The 24108-nt window shown below is 41.4% G+C and overlaps 1 protein-coding gene across 1 annotated transcript; it reads right to left on the bottom strand.

Annotated features, from left to right (window-relative positions):
- Nucleotides 1-4512: 4512 nt before the first annotated feature.
- On the bottom strand, nucleotides 4513-24068 carry CCT2 (chaperonin containing TCP1 subunit 2). The gene is made up of 16 exons (XM_019514715.1): nucleotides 23968-24068; nucleotides 22992-23066; nucleotides 22142-22207; nucleotides 21922-22033; nucleotides 21585-21661; nucleotides 20269-20381; nucleotides 18872-19074; nucleotides 17153-17253; nucleotides 16939-17066; nucleotides 16331-16434; nucleotides 11844-11963; nucleotides 10531-10659; nucleotides 10330-10433; nucleotides 9373-9472; nucleotides 7850-7991; nucleotides 4513-4818 (listed from the first exon to the last, which is right to left on the bottom strand). The coding sequence occupies exons 1-16, from the start codon at nucleotides 23968-23970 to the stop codon at nucleotides 4788-4790; spliced, it is 1608 nt and encodes a 535-aa protein (XP_019370260.1). The 5' UTR covers nucleotides 23971-24068; the 3' UTR covers nucleotides 4513-4787.
- Between the last annotated feature and the right edge of the window lie 40 nt (nucleotides 24069-24108).

Here is a 24108-nt window from a genome sequence, read left to right as displayed (position 1 = left end):
ACAGCCAGCAGAAATGCTACACAGGCACGTTGGAGGCAGACCCCAAGAAAACAGGTGCTGGCATCCAGAGCGGAAAGGAGCTGGCTGCTGACTGCCTCCAGTGGTGCTGCAACTTCAACCAAGCGGCAAAGCCTCTTGCCCTCAAAGCCAGGAGGAGGAGTGGAGGAAGGAAAAGGAGAGGAATCCCAGCCTGCAGCCTACTTGCCCCTGTGGAAAGACCTGCAACTTTTGCCAGCAGGTCTCTGGCTCAAGGAATGGACTGGTCAGTCACCTCAAGACCCACCTAGTGAGCGGTGTAGAGATTGTCCTCAAACCGAGGGATTGCTGACAGTGCCTTCCATCTGTTACGTAGGGTGCAGCAACTCTGTGCCCTCAGGTATGGGGGGTAGGGGAAGCCTGACCAGGGGACCTTGAGCCATCTGTGCCACAGGTAATGCCCTCCTGACTGGGAATGGGATGCAGCAACAGCTTCAGATGCTGGTAGAGGCAGCTTTTTGTATGTACAGCACCTTCTGTGACAAGGCCTTGACTTTCTAAGGGGGTTTCACTAGGTTGGAAGAGCTGCACTGGACACAACATGTGACGCACAAGCAGTCTGAACAGCACAGTATGTAAAGCCCACCAGCGACTTTCCATAAAAGGCTGGATTCAGTGCCTGGCAGTAACTGTTTAATGTCACTTACATTCTTAAGGGAATTATCTGGGAAATACAGACTGTTAGTACTTGCTGTCTCATTACAGTGAAGTCTGGATTGGGAGCTGGCTAGTACTCATGCAACGGGGCCACTATTTGTTCAATGAGAGGGGAGCGGGGCTAGTCCTCAAGTGCTTTCAGCAGAGGGATATGGATTGCATCTGTCTGTGAAACAAATTTTTTTTTACCCTCCCCTCCCCTCCCCCCCAAAAAGTGTCTTTGGCAAACCTGTAAACTGGCTGCAACTGTTTCATTAGTTTAAAGAAATAAATGGAGGAAGTGTTGCCTTTTCTGTATGAAGGGTTGTGCGCTTGTGATCTCTGCTCCTTTCCTTGAGTGTTCAGGCATTGTGATTCTTTTGGTCTGTTTTGTCTGAGGGTTTGCCTCTGCAAGGAAGAAGCAGTATTTGCAATTAACTTGGGAAAGGGTGTTAAAATGCCTTGTACTTGCATGTGTCAGGTATCCCGGTTGTAGCTGTATTGGTCTAGAGGCAAAAGGAAACAGAACTCGTGGTAGAGGTGATATCTTTTATTAGACCAACAAGCCTCTTGCAATTAAAGACTTTTTTTTTGCAAACATCTAGTTGGTCTAATAAAAGATATCACCTCTACCATGAGTTCTGTTTCCTTTTCTACCTGCATGAGACTGGTTTCTAGTCTCTTTGAAAGTGCATTAAATCACTTCCAGATTGAGCTAGTCCAGGGGGAAAACACAAAAACCCAACAAAAAACCCATGGTCACAGCCTTGGTTTCCAATTAACTTTCCTGACCGTCTTCCAGCTGTTTATCTTGGAACATCCGGACTGTTTACCTGGGTCCTCTACTGTGCTGGGGTCATGCTGACCAGATGGCACTTCTGTACATGACCAGAAGCACCCTGTTTGCAATTACATGCTGCTGGAGTAGCCTTTTCACTCTCATAGCAGCTGTGACCTATGCATCTATGTGCATGGACAAGTGCAAAGAGCAGGAATCAAAGCAAATGATGGAGAAAGGTCACTCCCAGAACAAGCTCCAATACTACAACAAAGGGAAGAAGCTACTGCGGCATTTTTTTTTTTTAAAAGAACAGTAGTTCAGCTTCTGAAAAAACTCTCCAGCACCTGCCCCTGTGTTTCCATGAACCAGAGCAGATTTTTTGCCAAGGGCAGCTGCCAATGAATCTTAGTACTTTATGGATAACATTGGAGGTACTGAAGGTACTGAATTTGGATCCCATCCTGACCAGGCCTGCAATGAGATTTCCCCTGGAAAGCCAGGATCTCTTCCTGTATGCCAAAGCCTGAGGCAGGCCCTGCTCAGCAATGCTAGCAAATTTACCACAAACAATGATAGCAGGCCTAGGTTCCTGTTTGAGTAAAATGGCAAAGATCCATCTTTAACTTCTAGATATTTCAAGATATGATCCTATTTAACTAGGATTCTAATGCTGCAGCAGGAATGAAAGAAGCCAGAGGATTATTTGAGCTGCCTTTGGTCACAAGTCACAGATTTTCATTATCAGAAAGCATGAGTAGAAGCTGAATAACAATCAAGCCGGCACAACAAATAAAGCCGGTCCAACAGTACAGGACTAGGAGTTCTCAAACGTCAAACTATTTTAATCTTTAGTTGAGATGAATCATGCAGTATCGGATTTAAACCTTGTTACTACTCTAGGGCTTGTCTCCATGTAGTTGGGCAGGAAAACACTGCCTTTGTGGGAAGAAATATTTATTTAGCAAGCTGCTCTGTGATCTGCAGCACTTTGAAGTATCAGACATAGCTCACAGTGAAGCTAGGGTAATGGGCAAATACAAGTCAGAAGTGCAAGATGAATCAAATATCACACAATCATTATTGTATGTGTATGCATTTATATTTGAAAAACAACTGTAGTCACAGGTAGTAAGTCACTTAGTTCAGTCTAAACAATTAACATTTTCTAAAAGATCTTTTAGATCTTCCCAGAGCTCCAATCTGGTATCAGACATGTAACTTCAGCTAAACCTTGCCTCATCCTAATATAGGATGATAAAACATCCTAACCCATGCTCAAGTTTCTGGGTAAAATTATTTTGAATTTGTTCCTAGGTCTGCTTCTTGATAGCTAACCAGGGATGTAGGTTATAGCTGTGTTCATCTAAGGACATAGGCAGACTATTCTTTGGGTGAATTTTCTATTAAAACAATTTAAATAGTTGGGAAAAAATGTTTAAGTTAAATGGCAACTCCACTATTCACCCCCCTTCTCTCCCCAACCCAGCCTGTCTCACACACTGACTCCTCAATTTACATCTTCACTGACTGCTTATCTTGTATTTATACCAGCCCAGCCTCTGGCTTCTTTATTTTTCATTCCATCCAGGAAGAGCACACACCAACTGCAGAAACTTCCTCAGCCTGACGAAGGGTTTTTAAACCTAAAAGCTTGCTTAATTTTCCCCCCCCAACTATTTAAGTTGGTGTAATAAAAGATATCAGATTCACCCAAAGAACCTTGTCTGCCTTGATACCTAACCAGAAATTCTACCTTGAACAACTATTACAAGCTTAGGTTTCTCAGAGTAGTATCAGGGCAAGATTTCTCTTGATACAGAAAACTCTAAAAATAAGAAAAAACTACAAAACTAGCCACTCTTACAGCAACTCTTCAGTTCTTGAAAAGCCTGGTAGTCAGCAGCAACTGGAAGGAGAGTCTGCACCCTATGCTAACGAACAGATCGAAGTGGATGGACACAATCTGAGATCAGGCTCAAGAATAACTTGTATTTTTTACTTGTGACAGCAATGCCTGCTCAGGCAGTAGATTCAGAACGTAACTATAACTTGGTCATTTTCAACCCAGGTGCCATGAAGTCCACAAAATATTAGTACTGTTAGGTGTGCAAACATCCACTCCGTAATTCACAAGATAAACCAAGAGAACGCCATCCACAAGAGTACGGCCATGCAGTATGTGGCACTACAGATAAAATGCAGAAATTATCCAAGTTAAATATACTAATAATAATGCCAGTCAAGGCAACTTTTATTCTCCTTTGCCATTTTAATTTATAATAAGTGATCATTCCACAGTGCATGGCTGTACAGATCAATTAAAAAAATGCAAGGGCATATTTCTTTGCTAGTACTGATGCCTTTGTTTCTGCATTTCTAACACCTCAAAATTAGGAAGGAAATTTTAGGTACAGAAATAAGTTATTCAGACCAAGAAATCAACAGCTCCTCAAAATTCTCCTCTTTTAACCAACAGCTTGCTTTATCATTCACTTCCCTTGTTACAAATGAATAATTCTGAAGATAATACAAGTTGCATTTTTGTTTTACTTCTTCCCCTAAACTCCTGGGAAAACACCTCCTACAAATAGTTCTACTACTTCTTAATATAAATTTTAAATGACATCTATCCAAGACCCTCTTTTAAAGAAGAGAAAATTCTACTGTAACTATAATTGTGTTCCCCTCCTTGCCATACGGTCACTTTTAGAGCTAACAATATACAACTTTAACAGCAACAGGATTTCCTCAACACCCAATTAAAAAAACAAACAAAAAAAAACCTCAGCCTTTTTTTTCTAAACTGCCAGAAAAATGCAATGAACATCCATCATCAGTAATAGAGCCTGCACAGCATGTACTGAATTAATGTTTACTACAATATTATTTTCAAACTACAGAAATACATGTCTTCATTTGGAAGAGGACATTTGTGTTTATTGTCTCTCTCCAAATATTAACATCTCTTTCTCAATTAACATTAAGAAACAGCAGTACAGTTCCTTCTCTACCTGGAAATCACACTTGTTGATTCTGTACAAAGGAAAAGAAACAAGTGATATGAATTGAAGCTTTTATTTCAGCGTAGTAGATGGAAAACTTGGAAAGGAACAGCAAGGATATGTATACTCCATGCAACCCATGTTTTAAATGAAAGTGAACTTTTTTCAAACAAAACAGAAAATAACTTAAAAACAGAAAAATGTAATTGCATGTCACTAATGGAGACGTGTCTTAAACATCTGTTCCATAACCTCTAAGGCATTATGCTGCTAAAAAAAGTACTCTGCAAGATCTGGTCCACATATCTTCATGAGCCGGAAAAAAAAAAAAATTAACAAGGGTGATGGTCTGGTACACGTTTCCTGGAAAGAAAAAAAAACAAAACTAATTTAAAATAATTTTCTCCCTCCTTGAAGTCTAACTATTTAGTAAAACACTCGCAATATATATTCAGTGCTAACCATCTTCACAAGCATGGAAGCTGGGAGTAGCCCACAATAAGTCAGGCACAGTATCCCATCTCTGAGTGGCCAGAACTACAAGTTTTTTTATTAAGTCTTGGTTAAATCAGCATGGGCAAACAGCAATGGGCAAACAGAATGGCTCATATCTGCCCCCCAGTGAAGCCTCCTCCTAAAACCTAACAGTCAGAGATCAAGTTAAACCATGATGTATCAAGTTTGGTAGATACCAATATAATTGAATAGTTGTACAGACAACATGTTTTTAGCTTTAACATTCTGTGGCAATGAGTTTTGCTGTCTCATTCAAATTATGAGAAAAAATATTTCCTTTCATTACTTTCAATTTAGTTGTCACCTTTCAATTTCATTGACTATTCCTTCATTCCCCTTTAAGAAAAATAGGGAGAGAAAATCCATATCCAACTTCTCTTGACTACTTATTACATTACTGGGGCCCGATTTAAATCATAATTTTGCATTTTTTGTGAAAAACCATAAAACTGGCTCTAAACTTGCACCTTCAGCTAACCAGAGGGTGTTGGGGGGAGCAGCACCACCACCACCTGGACAAAAAATGGCAGCCCCAGCCATAATATTAGCAAGCTGGGCCTGTGATTTAAACTAGGCCCTACTCATTACTGTATTTACTCACACACCCCACACACTTTCCCCCCACCAAAAAAATCAGTCATCAAAAATTGGCATGCATATCTATCTTCAGTGGATCAGCTAATTTTGTTTGCCAGAACAGAAGCATGAAGAAACTAGGTACGCACAGATGTCCACGGGGCGTTAGTGGGAGGTTGGATTGAGTTAAAAAACTGCCACCCAATCAGTGAATTTCATCTACCATTATTTTTCCCCTTTACCAATATCTGGTTACTTCCTTTGAAGTTTCTCAGAATCCTCCGGACTTGGTTAATTTAGATTATTATTTACTAGTTAGCCACATTCCTAATCCCTCCCTTTTCCACAACATTAGCACAAACCCATTCCAGAAGATTACTGCACCATATTGTTAACACCATTTTCAGGGAAAATTCTTTCAGAGACAAAATGCAAGATTTTGCAGTAAAGCTTAACATGTAAGGTCCTTTTGTTCACACAAAATCTTTTAGGTAAAACCATACTAGCTTTGCATAGACCTTCAACAGAAATGTATTGCACCTGTACACAATAATGAGGAATTCTTCCTTAGTTATTTTATTTCCTATACATTTCTCCAATCCCAGATTTAGCAGGCAAAAGAACTCTGTTGCCAACAATATGAAATGAAGCATGCAGGTTTGATCCCTGCATGGACTCAAATTAGATGATCTCTTGAGGTCCCTTCCAGTCTTACTTTCTTCTTATCTAGGACTTTTTAAAATGGTGTAATAAAAATTGTAGAGTGCCTCCGACAGCAAAGGTGTCAACCAGCTGTAAAAGGATGTCTAATATGTCCACACCATTTCATTTAACCAATAGTGGCCTTATTTACCTTACAATAAGTGTAGTTGAGGATGTGTTATTTACATGAATTCCACTGTTGGTAAACATGGACCCCAAGAATGAAATTCAGGTAAGCAATCACTTACAGGAACATCCAGGTATCAAATTAGTCTAAAGCCCAACAGCTAAGCTGGAAAAAAGTAAGTGGGGAGAAAAAAAACCCAACAAAAACACCACAAAAAACCCAGGAGAAATCCTTAAATGATCAGCTGCGTTTCAAAAGCATTTTAGACAGCCACTACAATTGTAGCTTTGTTCCTCTCCCTTGTTTGTTTATAACATGAGCCTCACTCAAAGCTCATGCCTCCCTGCCTCCCCTCTTATACCCCTTTTGACACCTAATCCCAACCAAATTTAATTTGGCCTTTTTTGATTTTGCATACATAATTCACTTCTCCATTTACTTCTAACACACTGTGATTAACAGCTACATCATACCTCATAGATATTTGTGATTTAACCTCTCAGTGCCTTTTGAGAGTCAATTATTTCTCTTAATGCCCCTGGCAGCCACGCAATTAAAGGCATGATAGGATCTTATCCTTTATCCCAACAATTGTGCTTCCTGCCTTGCCACACATGCATGACAGGATCTGTGATTTAGGATCAAGCAGATTCCACTCATGATCCCAGGCTCCCCCTGCACCAGCAGGTTGGGTACCTGACCATCAGCTACCAGGTGGCTGGCTCTGTGGACCCATACATCTGTTCAAGCCCCCCTGCCCTGCAGTTCATGGAGCTGGCCAAGCATCTGACCATTGGCAAATTGGGACTGCCCCAGGGTTTCAATCCACTGACAGGGATTGCCCCCCATTCCCTCCCAGGTTTCAGCCCTTGGGCAGTCCTGGCTAGCCAATTTTAAGATGATGGTCATGGCCCTGGAGCCACTCATCTTTTATCAGCAGGTAGGGACTACCCCGGAACTGGAATACAAGGATGATGCCTGCCAGCTAACAGGAGACTGATTTAGCTCCCAGGCAATCCCTGCCTGCCAACCATCAGTTGACTGCGGGAGTCCCAGGGTTCAGCCTCAAGGGCCATTTTGACCAGCTCTCAATTGGCAGACTACCCTGGGGCAGTCCTTGCATGGCATGCTAAACATTCATGTTATGGTGCCATACAAACCAACCACAAAGATATTATACATTTTTCAAGTAATATTTTTGTTGCTGGTTAGTCATTTTATGGTGCTATAAATTCTTTGAACATGTGACCACTTCCCATTTCTGGGATGATTAACAGGCCAGAAAAACAACATGTGCCAGGGGCCTAACGTAAGATATCATGGAAAAAACTGAAAGGTTATCTGTAAGTCTTCCATTGAAGGTGAAATATTCTAAGTGTTCGCACCCCACTCCCATGATAAAGGGATTCTTTGGACTGTATATTAAAGGGTATTAATAACTCAAACAGCAAAATGAGCTTGAGATTAAGATACCTTGGTGCTGCTTTAATAATATCATCTACACGAAGAATCATTTCTGCTGCTTCAGCTGCACTCAGCAATACTTGCCGCTTGACTTGGAAGCTTTCAGTTATTCCCAGGGCTGCCATATCTCCAATGACTCCATCTTTCATATCTTAAAGAAAAAGACAATTTATTCCAGAAAGAATTTAAAGACAAGTTAAAGAAGCAGAAAGATAAATGACTAAGGAGAGAAAAAATTGTTAACAACTTCTCCATACCCAGAAATGACAACTTAAATCCAACATATTACAACTCAGATTTATAGTGGAAATTTTATGTTATTGGGGGAAGACAAGTCTTGGAATGACCCCACCACTTTCTTCTAGCTCTGGAAAGTATCAAAAATAAAAATGTGTCATGTCCCAAAAATTACCTGTCTACAAAAAGCTATTTTGGTAATTTAATGTGATCAGTGTAAACTGCATATAGCCACATGTGTAATGCAACCATACCAAAACAAGCCAAAAAGTTTTGACATTGCATTTTGAAACCCAACACAGAAACACAAGTGAATAGGGGTATATTTTTAAAAGTATTAACTTCAGAATTCGCGGATATTGCTTACGCTACAGAGAAAGCCCATTCTCTGTAGAGGTGTAGGTTGCAGCCGTGTTGGTCTAAGGACATAGGCAGACAAGGTTCTTCAGGTGAATCTGATATCTTTTATTAGACCAACTTAAACAGTTGGAAAAAAACATTTCTGAACAAGCTTTCAAGTTTAAAAACCCTTCCTCAGGCTGAAGAAGCCTCTGCAGTTGGTGTGTGTTCTTCATTCCATCCAGGAAGAGCACACACCAACTGCAGAGGCTTCCTTAGCCTGACGAAGGGTTTTTAAACCCGAAAGCTTGCTCAGAAATGTTTTTTTCCAACTATTTAAGTTGGTCTAATCAAAGATATCAGATTCACCCAAACAACCTTGTCTACCTATTCTTCTATGCAGGAACTTAAAGTGATATACTCTTCATTCTAACCACACTTTCTATTCCAAGCAGTCAATTGTCAAATTGGAGCATCTGCCTGTTACAGTTATTGATCATTTCATTTAGTATTCCTCACCTTCCACGTTTCTGCACTTTCTAATTCTGCTCACATTTAACTGAATCACAGCAGTAACATTCACTGATTTGACCAATATATTTTATCAGGAATGCAAGAGTTTAGTTAACAGCCACAAAGCCATCTCTATTCCAAAAGGTGAAGATGAACAACAACCTTATCTCAGAGGCCAGTAAACTGGAGAGTCAACTAGTAAGCTACATGTTAAGATAGCATAAAAGACTAATAAGAACTAAAATCAGTTTTAAACTTAGTATCTAATGTTGCTACAAGATACAAATAAAGTTGATGCCAATGTTAGATTTATACTTTCATTATAATTATTTTCTTTTTGACCCAATGATTTTTTACTTTGTTTTATTAAACAATAGTTTGCTTCCAGTCAATCTTAAGGTAAAAGCAAAAAAAATCTCCATATGATGTATCAAATTCCTCACCAAGTCCATAAGTCGTTTTCCCTTCACTGTGAGCAGCTCTGAGCTGAGCAACTAGATCTGCACTGTCGTAGCCAGCATTATCAGCTATGATGACTGGGATCTAAGGGAATAAACATGGACAGTTGAGAGGACATTCCAAATTCCCAAGCAATTCCCTTTAAGGTTCCTAAGTTACTTTAGTCACAAGAACAAGTAGGAAAACTAAATCATGCAGTTACAGAAAACATGCAAAGCTTTTCCCAGTAGGATTGTCAACAAATTTTCATTCAATACACGGGCATCTGTAGTTACATAACAAAACCTTACTGTACTACAAACAATTTTAATTGTAGAAACTTGTTGAGATCTCTGGTACACAAATCTCTATGCTGAAAATTAGCGCAAATTTTCAAGCCGAAAAGAGGGGTATTTACAAAAGCCAGAGGTTACTTGAAAATATATTTTTGAGCTGAAACTTTAGTTACAAAACAGATACTAAGCAGCTCTAAAACAAACTTGGGTATATTCTTTTAATCCTCTATGTATGCATCTCAGTAATTAGGAGCTGGAAAAGATCATCACATCTTGATTCTGTCTCAGGCTTTTGACCTTATCAGATATCACAAGCCAAAAGTAGAAGGAAGATCTGGAAACTCCAAGATCAAAATAAAATGCTAATTAAAAACAACAACTGACAAAATTAACACACTGACCTACTCAAATACAAAACAGGTACATGAAGTAATTATTATCATATCAATACATTAACAAGAGGAAAGATTAGTCCAACAACTTTTGTCTAATTACACACCCAGGATAAGTGATTTAATAAATTTAGTTTCTGTACCTCCAGTCAATCAAAATCTGAAGAAGTAACAACTAAAATATTTGGATACTTGTCTTTTACCTTACTCAAACAAGTCTTAAAAATTTTAGTTCTACTGGCTACTCCAATAATTTGAATGAACTCTAACTTACCATTCTTAAAGCCTTAGCAAAAGAGTCCATTGCAACAGATTCTTTGCCTGGTGTCCTGTTGGCAAGTTCTGTGACTGCATGAGCCATCAGCATCTCTGAACAACCTATATATTAAAAGACACACACATCTTATATGTGAGTCAACTCACAACCACTAATTGTGTTAAAGGCACTGAGAAAAAAAGAAATCTAAGTATTTACCTCCACCATAGACAGTTCTAGTGTCTTTCACAGTTTGGGCAAGGACACAGAGCGCATCATGCAAAGATCTTTCTGCTTCATCTAGAATTTGCTTAGTTGCTCCACGGAGAACTATGGTGCAAGCTTCACCTAATATGATGAAAAATAGCAAACAGTTAGGAACATCTAACAAAACCAATAATTTAAACATTAATAAAAAGCAAAACCAAAAAATAAGCTACCTGAGCATTCAGACTGGTTTTATCAACATTGAGACATCAGCATAAAAAAAAAAATGCAACAGATGGCATGTTACAAAAGGCATGAATTTTTATGGTACCACTTTTTTCATTTTTTTTTCTCATTCCCACATTACTCCAGATTAAACCGTTTCTTCACAAGTAAAAGCTGTAACAAAACAATTCTTTGCCAAATCACATATTGTTTATAGATACTGGTATCCATTTACCTATGAAAGTTATTTACATAATAGATCAACACTTCTGTCACAACAGTTTCATCTTGCAAAATTAGTTATGTTGTTGTAAAAAACAGAATTAAAAAAATGCAATTTTGGGCAAGATTAACAGAAGCATTAGGTAAGACATGGGGTGATTGTGACACTAATAGATGCTGATGAGGTCTCTTCTATGTGAAGTTCTGGGCTCTGCATTTTAAGACTGATGGAGAAAAGTTAGGAGGGTCCAACGTCAGGTAACAAAAGTGTTAAATGGGTTAGGAAGGCAAGAAGTAAAAATATGAAATACAAGAAAGAGCTTGGAGAAAAGGGGAGAGCATGATAGCAGTCTTTAAGTATTTGGAAGGCTACCATAAAGAGGAGGAAGAACTGCTCTTCCTAGCTACAGAGGGCAGTACACTAAATAACGGATTTAAATTGCAGTACGTATTAAATAGTGAAAATAACATTAAGTGACTGAGGCAGTGAACAGACTGTCCAAGGAAGTTTTAAAATCTATTTCGTTGGAGGGTTTCAAGAAGAGGTTGGCTAGGCATTCGATAAGGATTATTTAGGAGTAGAAGTCCTGTTTTCATTCAAGAGGTTGGATCCCTCAAGGTCCTTTCCAACTCTATTATTTTAAGTTTGAAGTTTTAATCTTACCAAGACGCAAGCAACTGCAGATTAACAATGTCAGCCATATATACACATCTTTGCAAGATTAGGGTCTTTCTGTTTGCCAAACTTTCAAATACAAAACACTTTTTTGGCTCGCCTGACATCTATTCTCATGCAATCATTTACTGGACAGTTTCAATACAAGTGGTTTCAATAAGTAAATGCAGTTACAATGGCAAGCCAATGGTAAGACACTTACCCATAGCTACTCCAGAGAAGTGAATAAGCTTATCTTCTCCAATCATGACTTCTTCAATAAGCTTGCAACTTCCTAGTTTTACCAGCTCTGGGTGCTCAAAGGTTGATGCAATTTCACCACCTAAGAACATAAATTCATATTAAACTGCTTGTTCAATTTCCATCTAAAATTAGCTCCTGGAAGACCTGAAGCTTCCTTTTGTTAAACACGCTGGCCCAGTTTCCCAAGATGATAGGCAAGTATGCATGTCTCAGCTGTTCTCTAATTCACATTTTGATATTTAAAAAAAAAGATTAAGAGCCAGACTGAGCTGATGATTGGAAAGAAAGCCTTCATATGGTAAGTCTTCACCAGAAATCCAGGGTAATTAACATGAGATTAAGTCCTAGTGAAAAAAAAGGTGTTAACTAACCCAAGTTAAGAGCACAACCAAGTTGAGAACACAGCATTTTCATCTTATAAAAAGTAAACCAAAAGTGTTAAAGTGGAAAGAGCACTCGGCCAAATCCAAACAGTCACAAAGCTTCCTCACATGCGTGGGTGAGCTCTACCTGACTCAAAAAGTCTATGGACCGACAACAGGTAAAGTGCTGCTGGACCTACTACTAGCTAAAGGGGATGATCTAGTCACTGACCTCAGAACCAAAGGAAAGCTGGGAGACAGTGACCATGAGTTGATCACTTTTACTATCCATTGCAAAGCTGGCAAGTCAGTCAGCAATGCAGAAGTCCTCAACTTTAGGAAAACTGACTTTGATGAGCTCAGGAGGCTTGATGTCGAGGCCCTAGGGGGTCATGACTCGACAGGGAGAGGAATCCAAGATAAGTGGTTACTCCTTAAGGGAGTGATCCTGAAAGCACAAGAGATGTCCATCCCATCTCAGAGGAAAGGTAGCAAAAGGGCACAGCAATCCCCTTGGCTCAGCAGTGGACTCATGGACCTCCTACATCTAAAATGAGAGGCTTATAAAGGATGGAAGACAGGAATCACCACTAAGGAGGAATATTCTGCACTGGTCTGTACCTGTAGGGAGTGAACCAGGAAAACCAAGGCTGCAACTGAACTCCAACTGGCTACACGTATCGACGACAATAAAAAGTCCTTTTTCAGATATGTGGGGAGTCGGAAGAAAAGCAAGGGTAACACTGGACCCCTGCTAAACCAAATGGGACAACTGACAACCGACACCCAGGAAAAAGCCAACCTGCTTAATGGGTACTTTGCGTCATTTTTTTGCCAGCCTAAAGGAACTATCTTGCCTCACATGATGCGGGATCGCCAGGGTGGGGGTGAATTTATACCCAACATTGGTATAGATCCTGTAAAGAAACACCCTGAGAGGCTGGACACCTTTAAGTCACCTGGTCCTAACAGCTTGCACCCCAGAGACCTTAAGGAGCTGTCAGGCATCATAGCCCAGCCACTGACAAAGATATTCAAGAACTCATGGTGCTCAGGTGAATTACCAGAGGACTGGAAGAAGGCCTATCTTCAAGGGAGGAAAGTAGATCCGGGGAATTACACGCCAATTGGCTTGACCTGAATCCCTGCAAAGATTTTGGAAAAAATTATCAGAGACCATTCTACACAAGCTGGCTGATGGCAACATCCCGAGGGACAGCCAGCACAGGTGTGTTGCAGGTATGTCTTGCCTGACCAATCTCATTTCCCTCTATGACCAAGTGACATATCACCTGAAGAAAGGAGAAGAGATCGAAATCATATATCTGGACTTTAAAAAAGCCTTTGATCTGCTGTCCCATAATATCCTCATGGAAAAACTGGCCAACTGCAGCCTTGGCTACATCAGTCTGATGGCTGGGAACTGGCTCCGAGGTCGGACCCAGAGAGCAGTAGTCAGCAGAAGTGAGCCACCAGTGCTCCGTGGCTAGTGATGTCTCCCAAGGCTCCATTCTCAGACCTGTACTCTTTAACATCTTTATTAAAAATGTAGACACTGGTGTCAGAGGCAGACTAGCTGACACCAAACTTTAGGGTAGAGCATCCACACCTGGGGATAGGGTGATGATCCAGGCTGATCATCAGCCTTGACAGGCTTAGGCAAGCAGATAAAAACCTGATGACATTCAATACAGAAAAATGCAAGGTACTCCACCTCAGGGGAAAAAAACCCTGCATCACGCTTATAGGCTCAGCAGTGGTATACTCACTAGCACCACAACCGAGAAGGACTTGGGGGTCATGACTGATGAGATGAATGTGTGCCACCAATACAATGTCACAACTGATAAAGCAAACAAAACTCTGGCTTACATCCATAGATTCTCCCAAGCAAATCCCAGGACGTCATCCTCCCGCTGTACTCTGCCTTGGTGAGGCCACAGCTGGAGTACTGCATTCAATTCTGGGCTCCACAATTCAAGAAGGATGTGGAGAAACTTGAGAGTCCAGAGGACATCCACACACTGATCAGAGGGCGGGAGAACAGGCTTTATGATGAGGGGCTGAGAGCCATGGGACTCTTCAGCCTGGAAAAGAGCAGGCTTAGGGGTGACCTGGTGGCAGCCTATAAGTATATAAGGGGTGTACATCAGGATCTGGGGCAACACCTGTTCACCAAAGCACCCCATGGGATGACAAGGTCCAAAGGTCACAAACTTCTCCAAGACCGTTTCAGGCTGGACATAAGGAAAAACTTTACTGTCCGAGCCTCCAATGCCTGGAATAGACTCCCTCCCAGAGGTGGTGCAGGCACCTACTCTGGACTCTTTTAAGAAACGTTTGGACTCTTATCTTGCTGGAATCCTTTGACCCTAGCTGACTTCCTGCGCCTGGGGCTGGACTCAACGATCTTCCGAGGTCCCTTCCAGCCCTAATGTCTATGAAAAATGGTACAACTGAAACAAAAATGTCTGAGTTTACAGATAGGCCAAAACAATAGCTTGGAAATTTGAATGTCCCCATTAATTTCAATACATGTTAACTCAGATGCCAGGGGTGGGTGCCAAGGTGCATAGTTGACAACCTAGAGGTTGTAAATTCAAGGCCATAGCAGCACTCACAGCATGGCCTGTCAGATTCCAATGAATCTGCAAATTCTGCTAAATACCTTGTCACATGGACACGAGGAAGGAACTCTGATGTCAGTGATGCAGTTAATGCTGACAAGCAAAGAGTTTGGAAAATGACACACTATGTTCACATGTTAGGAAACACCAGACTCTTGATATCCATAGATGACCGATTCAAATTTAACATAGAAAAAGAGCAGTGTCTTGGATTCAGGTGCTAGAGTGTGGACTGGAGCTGGAGTTGCTGCAGCTTAGCTGGGATCAGGGTGGCTCATGCAGTAGGGGAGCACAAGGAAGACTGCTGCAGAGTGGGAAACTGGGGAGACAAGGGGATGAAAGGCTGTACTGGGGAGACAGCACAGTAGCAGCAAAAGCTGCTGTAGCCCCAGTCTAGCCATCTCTTTTTCCCTGGCCAGGGCCAGAGGTAGAATCAGAGGCACACCAAAGAAGGGGATGGGGGACACAGACAAATTTAAAGACTACTATCCAACAGTTAGATTTCATACACAGAATATTATAACAAGCTTATCATTTTCCATGAATTAATCTAATTACCAGGGGGCAGGGAAGAGGGGTGTCAAATTCAAAATGGTCTTGGATTCCGGTAAATTTGGTATTAAGGAGAAAGCTTATGGGCAAAAATATTTGCTTCATCTCCACAAAGCACTCTAAGATGTACAAGTGTAAATTGGTATAATGCAAATTTGAAATTGTTTGGAGTTCTTTAAAATCAAAGGCATCAGCTGCTGTGTGGTTAAATACGCACAGCTCTCAACTATATTCAAATTCATTACCTTATTTCACCACCATTTTTGGACTATGATGCATGTAGGATTACTGTTTTACAGAATACTAAGATAGTTTTACACAGCTATGATAATAGGAATAACAATGATCCAAAATACCCCTTCCATTCCTAAATCCAGTCCCCTGACCAGTCCAACAGGTTAAGCTCCATCTTAAGGCTAGTCAGTGTTTCTTGCCTCTACTACTGCTACTGGAATGTTGTTCAAAAACTTCACTCCTAGCTTTTAGCCCAAAAGTTTATTCATTGCAGGTTTATACACATTTGTGCTTCCACTTAAAACATTTTTTTCTTTCCTAGTGCTTTCCTCCAAAGTGTATTTCTAGACAGCAGTCATATCCTCACTCAGTCTTCATTTTGCTACGGGTATGGACAAAACAGCAAGTTATAGCCAGTTCGCCTTCTTTCATTCAGCTGGCTTAAACAGGGACAGGCTAGCCAGCCAGTTTGGCTTTTATTTACTGGAGGGTAACAACAGGCAGATGAACAGCTACAACAGAGCAGCTGCTCTGCAGTAAAAGTCCTCACTTCTTAACTCACTGTACTTTGTCTATATGCTAAGTCAAACAAACCAAGTATTAACATTTAATGAAAGTATAAGCGACTAACAATACCCAGGTCCCAATACTGCAAAGTTGCTTCTTTATACCTGTAACAAGAGCCAGACGTTCTACACCTGCAAAATCTGCATGTTCAATAGCCATAACGCCAGCAGCTCCAAAGAGCTGCTCAGGGTAGTTATAAATCAGCTGCCTACAATTAAAGCAGAAATAATGTTACAGGAAGTAGGCATCCTTCAAAATTTCATAGCAGCAAGAAACCCACTCAACATGTAAGAATAGATTTGCCATGGAATCATTACTTATACTTTAAATTGGAGAAATATCCAGTACAGTTCTGGCTCAGCCAGAAACTGCTGCCAGTTCAGTAGGAGCTGTGACATGATGAAGTCTTACCCAGTGAGAGGGTGAATTATGCTGACTATGGGACTCTGCTCTGTTTGCATACATGAAAGACATTTAGCTATGCTAAACCTATACTGTGGCAGTTACGAACGTGGAAAAAAAATTCCCCCTCCTTTCACTTCCCCAAAAAAAGGTCTCTGTCTTGTTTGCTGCTGCAGGGCAGAGGGGGGCAGGACTGAACATGAGACAATATAGTATGGTAAAAAAGCTGGATCAAAAATTTCAAAACAGTATTTCACCAATTTATGAAGATCAGTCAAGCACCTTATTCCTCACATAGGGACATACATACCTGTTAATAAAGCAGTTTATCCCATGCTTAAGAATACGCTCAACTTTCTCTTTCATTTTTTCTTTTTCCGCCTGTTCAATTTCTGCTACCTTTGCAGTTGAATCCACTCTTACACGAGAGCCAAAAATCTAAATTAAAGATACCCCGCAGAGATATTAGGATCCTAAATTAACTGCCATGAATAGAGAAGATTTCTACCGCAGTAATCACTTACCTTAATTTTATCTGTATCCATACCAGTATTTGCAATAAGTATCTTTGCATTTTCAATTCTTTTTGGTTGGTTGACACCAATTTTTTTGTCTAGCAGAAAGCCTGCAGTGAAAGAGGGAGTAAAATATCAAGATTTTACATTAGGAGAGAAAAACGATGTAAGAAAATCTGGGAAAAGCTTATCTAACAGTAACATAGATGTTTCTTGAAACAAATGCATACAAATGCATCTCTCTCACACACGATTAGCAGAGCCTTATTTAAGTCACAGGACCAGTTCAGTAATATCATGGCCTAATAGTGGTGGGGGCTGTGGTTTTCAAACCCAAATCGTGGCTCCCCCCTTGCAGCCCCCAACTGGCTGACAGCCTCTCCCTCTCTCCCCACCCAGCAACAGCCTGGCTTGCATGCACAGGTTGTGCTGCAAGCCAAACATGCTCCTGGGTCAGATCCACTTATTCCCCCTGCACTGAAGTCAGCTTATTCAGGGAAACCCTCGCCCTCTAGCACCAGGGAGGAGGAGGAGAAGATGCCGGTGCAGTGGTCCAGCAGAGCCCCACTCCCCACTACTAAGCAGGGACAGGTACTGAGGGGAGGGAGGGATTTCCCTCCATCCCTCACAACTGGAGCTTCCCCCTCACCTCTACACCCAGCAGGGGACATGGAACCCCCTTTTCCCCCTGCTGCCTCCTGGATATTGCAGAGGGAACACTGGGGGGGGAGAAGAGGGGCAGGGTGAGGTGAGCAGGGGTATAAAGGGAAGGCCTGGCCGAGTGTTACCTTTGCTTTCCTTTCTTGGCTGAGCTGCACCAACAAAACCACTTCAGTCCAGGCCAGGGCCAGGACTGGGGCTAGGCTGGCAAGGCAGCCAACCAGCACCTTCCTCTAGCTACCACTGCTGCCTTAGGAGTCCTGGCCTCCTAATGTTGCGTCACCCCCACCCCCTCCAATCCACAGGCTGTGGCGGGGCTAGGCATGCAGCAGCTCCACCCTGGTGCCAAATGAAGTGCAGGGCTGGGCAGACCAGGTTGATGCACAAAGATGGAGCTGGGGAGGCGGCTGCTGCCACCTCTACCTCATGGAGGCCAGTAGAGCTCAGAGGAACCCTGGCAGTGGCAGGAGGTGGGGTAGGACTATTCTCTTCTGCCCTACTGCCACCACTGCTACTCCCCCAGCTGGCCAGCCACATTGCTCCCATCCAGCACTTCATGGGTAGGAATCAATGGGGTGATGGACATTGTGCGTCAAGAACAGGGAGTTGAGAGCTGTGGGGTAAGGCACATGACACTAGTGGGGGCCATGGCTGCCACTCTGGCTGCAATGGGGGCATGAAGGCAATGGCTGTAAGGGAGGGGTCGTCAGGGTGGTCCCACCCACAGCAGAAGGCTAAGGTGTGGGGGCAGAGCTGCTGTCACATCCACTTGTCCCTGCAGCTTCTCTGTTACCCCAGTGATTTTCTGCAGGAAGAGGGGGTGGGGAGGCTAGGGTTGCTACTCCCTTCTGCCCAGGGCAGGGCAGCCATCTTGTTCCAACAAAATGCCACACGGCCACTTGCTAGGGAACTCCCTAACAAGTGACCATATTGTAGTATTTTGTTGTAAATTGCATTTTTGGGGGAAATTACTTTTGTTATTTTCATGAAAAATTGAAAATCACAATTTAAATCAGGCCCTAGTTATTAATTACAACTTAAATTTGCCATCACTATATAAAGACATACCTTCATCTAAGTAAGAGTCTGCCAGACTTCCACCTAATTTCTTGATGACATGGATAGCTTCCAGATTACCAGATCCTTTCAGTCTAAGAACAGCTTCCACTGCTAGTTTGGTAAAATGGTTTTTATGATGAGTAAGCAGTTTTGAAGAAAGCGTGGTCCCTGCGATATTCATTAAATCTTCACGGAACTTTACTTCATCATCACTAAAACAAAACATCGTATTTTATCTACATATTCAAGTGAGCATAATTAAGTGGCCAAAACTGGAGAAGGAAACAGTTGACAATCGCAATATATTCTCCCTCCTTTTCAAAGTCAACATACAGCAGTAAAAAATGTTCATTTTGGACACCTGACACATTCTACAGTGCCATACGACTCTCTATAGAAAAGGTACTCGCTTCATAAAGGTCTGACTTCCTGTAATTAGCCTTCTGAAAGACAGTATTTTCCTGTTTATCAGAACCCAACAAATAACTTCAACCCCTACACAGCCTGTTCTATTTCTCAACACACATCCTAGGTGAAAGCAGTAAATGCAAAATAATTCTATACTTCTCAAAATATGTAACAGGAGATATACAACCTCAATCAATAATGTATTTTTAAAAAACTTGAAAATGCTTTCTTCTTTTTGAAAAAACAAGTCCAAAACTAAGATGTTCTTCAGATTTAACTGTGTTTTCTGTTTCTCCATTAGGCACCAGAAGTGCCTTTTCTCAATTTCATTAAAACTACACAACTGAGACTACGTCTGGTATTCTTAACATTATTTTTTAAATACAAAATTGGGTTGTTTTTCCAAGGAAGTAGTAACTTTGAAATGAGGTTTAGAGAGACTGTGCTTTCACTCATCGATATTGAAACTACAAGTCTTCAGCTAAAGCCAATGTTAAGTAGTGATTTTAATTTTTCCTAATATGGAGCAAATTATGTTTCAGATCAACAGCTATATGCATTTCTTAAAATTCTAAATACGTTTTCAAAGCCCCATCTTTTACTGAACAAACCAGTAAGAAACATCTGTATATTCATTCCAGCAATTCTCAATAGGGCTGCTAGTTGAAAGATTTGAAAGGAAAATCCATATTGTTAAAACATTCTAACCTATTATAGTTTAAGTTTTCTCCTACAACAGAAAAGTTCTTCTGCAGTCAAACAAGTGAAAACCAACTGGACTAAGAACTGGAACTTTCCAAGGGGCACCTTGAGTATATCAAGGGATGCCTAGAGCCCAAAAAAGTCACTGTTCTATTATGTGGACTATATCAGCAAAGAAGCAAATCATTTTTCATCCGTTGCTTAATTTTCACCTCTACTTGTCATAGTCTTGGACAATTTCTATAAAAGCTACTTAAACAGCAAGATAAATTACTTCAGAATTTTAACACACTTACCCGTGATCAACTGCAGCTTTCAGAAGGGCTTCTCTTGCTGCCTTTGTGGCTTCTCTCCAACCTGCAATAATGGTTTGAGGATGAATCTTCTTTGCAATCAGTGACTCAGCCTCCTATTAAAATAAAATACATAATTCATTTACTCTTCCACAAGACGGACAATGCATTTGGGAAGAGAATTCAAACCGGCCATTAATCTGCTAGGTAACTGAAATTATCAGCATAAATTAATGTTTACAGGAAATATATATACATATACACATGCACACACACTTTACATTTCTACAGAATTCTGTAATTCCATGCTGTGAGTAGTAAGTCATAGCTGGCTAAAGTGCTGATATCCACCCTTGAAAAAAATCCCTCAGAAATGTTGACTGATGAAAACCAGAGTATCATGTAAACAGCAAGCAAGCTTTTATAAAAGCATTATCTTTCACTGCAGTTGTGCGCTTGCTCCCTGTTCAGTCACAAATGAAACTCAAGGTGTTGGTGTTCAAAGCCAGGTTTGGTTTGGAACTCAGCTGTCACCCTAGTCCTTGTAACTGCAGTACAAGCAAACTAACAATCTCAATGTCAGCCTCTGAAGGTGGATCAGAAATAGTTTAACAGCCTTCATAACAGTGCAAAACATTTCATCAAATCTATTTACTTTTTTTGTTGTTGCAAAAAACAGGTTTTATATTATAAATGCTTATTAAAAAGATTATAATTTTCAAAATTCAGGATAAAAGTATAATAGAAAATCTCTTGAAGTTTTTACAACCCAACACTGCAGCATGCTGCTAAATGTAAGAACCAAAAAGGTAAAACTATTGATTGGCAAATAATCTGGATACAGAAAACAGGAGAAACTGAGGTAAGTATAAACATTAAATTGTAAAAATTGAAGCAGTTGTAAGACATGAAACAATTAAAAAAATTAAACATGTTAATAAAAAATAGCTTTCAAGGTTTTCTTCTCTCACAGTTTGAGCATAGGGGTGGAAAAGATGCAGACTTACCACAGTTTAGGCTGAATCCACTGTAATTGTTTCATCTACCCCTGGTACTTACCCTCTCCCCAGTTTCATTAAGGGATAAATTACTGTTTCTCAGCTCCATTTACAGAAACGGAAATTACAATAAATCAGCTGAGAAGCAGTACATCTCCCATCCCAAAGAGACACCACTGTTTCATCCATACAAGCCCACAAGTAGGCAGTACATTAAAGCTTACACCACGAATTGCATGTTGTGTTAGCATTTGCTATACCACAGTACTTGAACAGAGCTAAAAGCAGCACTAAAAACATTAACTGTCAGTATAATATTACCCTTAGCAATTCTGCTGCCAAGACAGTTACAGATGTAGTTCCATCACCAACTTCATCATCTTGAACCTTTGAAATATCTTAAAAGAAAAAAAGAAAAGAAATCATCAGTACTAATTCACTGGTTCTAGTATCCCGCTACTCATTAGACTTTAACTACACACGCTTATATAGAATACCTGTTACATGGCACAGCACTTAATACTGCGCCACCAACATGCTTTTAGTGAAAGCAAAGAGAAGAACAAACAAAAAGCAATATCCTTTAAAAAAAATTCTAATAAAAAAATATGAAGATATTTAAAATACTTCTCTGATGAACATTTAGCTAAAAACTCACCAACCAAGACCTTGGCTGCTGGATTGTCAACTCCAATAGCTTTTAAGATGGTTGCACCATCATTGGTGACTGTTACTGTGCCATCTCTTCCAGTACTTAGGAGAATCTTGTCCTATAGGATGCAAGGTTTAGGATGCAGCTTGAAAAATGTACTTTGTGGCACCAAGAGCTGCAAGGAATAGTAACAGTTATGGTCTCTAAGAACCTGCAAATAGCTTACCATGCCCTTTGGCCCCAGGGTGCTCTTAACTAGATCTCCAACAGCAATAGCACCAACAAAGGAAGACTGAAATGAAAGTGAACAAGCTATCAGATAAAGAATCATCATTTCTGTTCTGAGCAATCAGCTGAATCTCAGACTCACTGAAGAAGATATTATAGATAACTGTCACAATCTAGCCCCTTTATTGACACATCCCCTCATGTAGGGGCTAGCTCAGGCTCCCCTGGATTTAATTCACCAATCCATTGCTAGGAATTGGGATCGCTGAAACCAAAAGAATACTTCACTGTCTTCCCATTCTCAATGTCTGTCTGACAAGCAGAGCCCTTGGCAACTGGGGACAACAATTAGTAGAGTTCCTGCTCAACCCCCTAAACAGAGAATGCTTTGCAAAAGTGGAACCTTGCTAGTCAAAGAAAATGTAGTTCTTACAATTTAGCAAGCATCTAATGAAGACTCACAAATTGTAATTTTTTTAAAGTTCCAAATTGAGCTAAATTGTGGCCATTTTTCCATGGGAACAAAGGCATGATGATCCCAAAGTCCAAGCCCCCCTGACAAGCATCAAGTCCTTTCAATAAAATAGTTGCAAGATTTTAATTAATACAAGAAAAGTGTTTCTCTCATTTTCTTCTCAGACATGCCTGGATCATTTTTATTTGATTTTTTTGGAAGGTTAATGTTAGGCAGTACCTAGCAAGAATTGTTTCAGCCTTAACTGATAAATTTTGGTTATGAGCAATACAAGTGTTTTATAGCAAGAACTGCCAGGGAACCTTTTTTGTTATGTAGAAACCGTAAGGAAAGCATATGAGATGTTATCAGTTTCACAGACGATTTAACTCACCAAACGAGCTGTTTCTGCTTTTTCTTCATCTGCACCTGCCTTGAAAATATTCACTGGAGCAAGGGAAAGGGATGCCTGAAACAAGAACAGTCACAAATCCAGCATTCAGCTTTTATATAATGCTTTTTTTTTTTAAAAACACACCTCACAAACATGGCTACCACCAGAAACAGGAATCTCCATCTGGGAAAACTTGAGAGCAGATTGGACACTTGGCTAGGAACGGATGAGCCTGCCTCCTGCGGGGGGCTCAACTAGGTCTCACCTGGTGAGGTCCCTTCCAGTCCTACTTCCTTATGAACAATAAGGAAAGCTTCCCCCTTACTGCTGAATCGCAGGACTGCAGCTATCCTTTCTGTCCAGTTGGATACATTTAAATAATTTTTTTTTTTTTTTTATAACTAATAAATTCATTACTGTGGAATCACAGGAGTGCAGGGATGTTTTCTAGCCAGGGTTGGATTACATTTTAATAGCTTAATTGGTTATTTAATAACTAGAATAAGCTGTAATTGGAGAGAGACAATAACCTCCACTCAAGGGGGCAGACTGGAGTCGGGAGTAGCCGGGCAGGTGCTCAGCACCCTGCCGCATTTGCCCAGAGAACAGAAGTAAAACCCGCTCGGACTTGGGGCGCACGCTGGACCTGCTCCTTAATCTCTGCGGCTCCTCTCTGGGGGCCTGAGGCAGCGGCGGCGCCGGCCCTGCCGCTCGCTCCCCACAGGCGCGGCTGCCCCGGGCCGCGCCGACATCCAGCGCCCGCTCCATCGTGGGCACGTGACGGGGGGGGAAGGGGGACCCCGCCACCCTCGAACCTTCCAGACCGCCCCGCCCCGCTAACGGACCGGGGGAGGCGGGGCCGCCGCAGGAGTGCAGCCGGAGCTGAGTGCGGGAAAAGGCTCACACCGCACAGACATAAGGAGCCGAGCTGGCCCGGCCCGGCCCCAGCCGCAGCCCCTCCGCGCCCGACACTCACCATGATGGCGGCGGCACTCCGAGCGAAGCCTTCCAACCGAGCCGGCCCCACGAGCTGCCTCGCGCGCCACCAGAAGTTGCGTCAATTGCAAGCCACCGGAAGAGGCTGGGCTACCCGGCCCCTCTCAGCGCTCAGGCGCGG

This window comes from Gavialis gangeticus, unplaced genomic scaffold (assembly GCF_001723915.1).
Source record: "Gavialis gangeticus isolate Ggan-Ray unplaced genomic scaffold, GavGan_comp1, whole genome shotgun sequence".
Lineage (NCBI taxonomy): Eukaryota > Metazoa > Chordata > Crocodylia > Gavialidae > Gavialis > Gavialis gangeticus.
The sequence above is the reverse complement of the archived record's forward strand: the minus strand, read 5'-3'. Positions and strand labels throughout refer to the sequence as shown.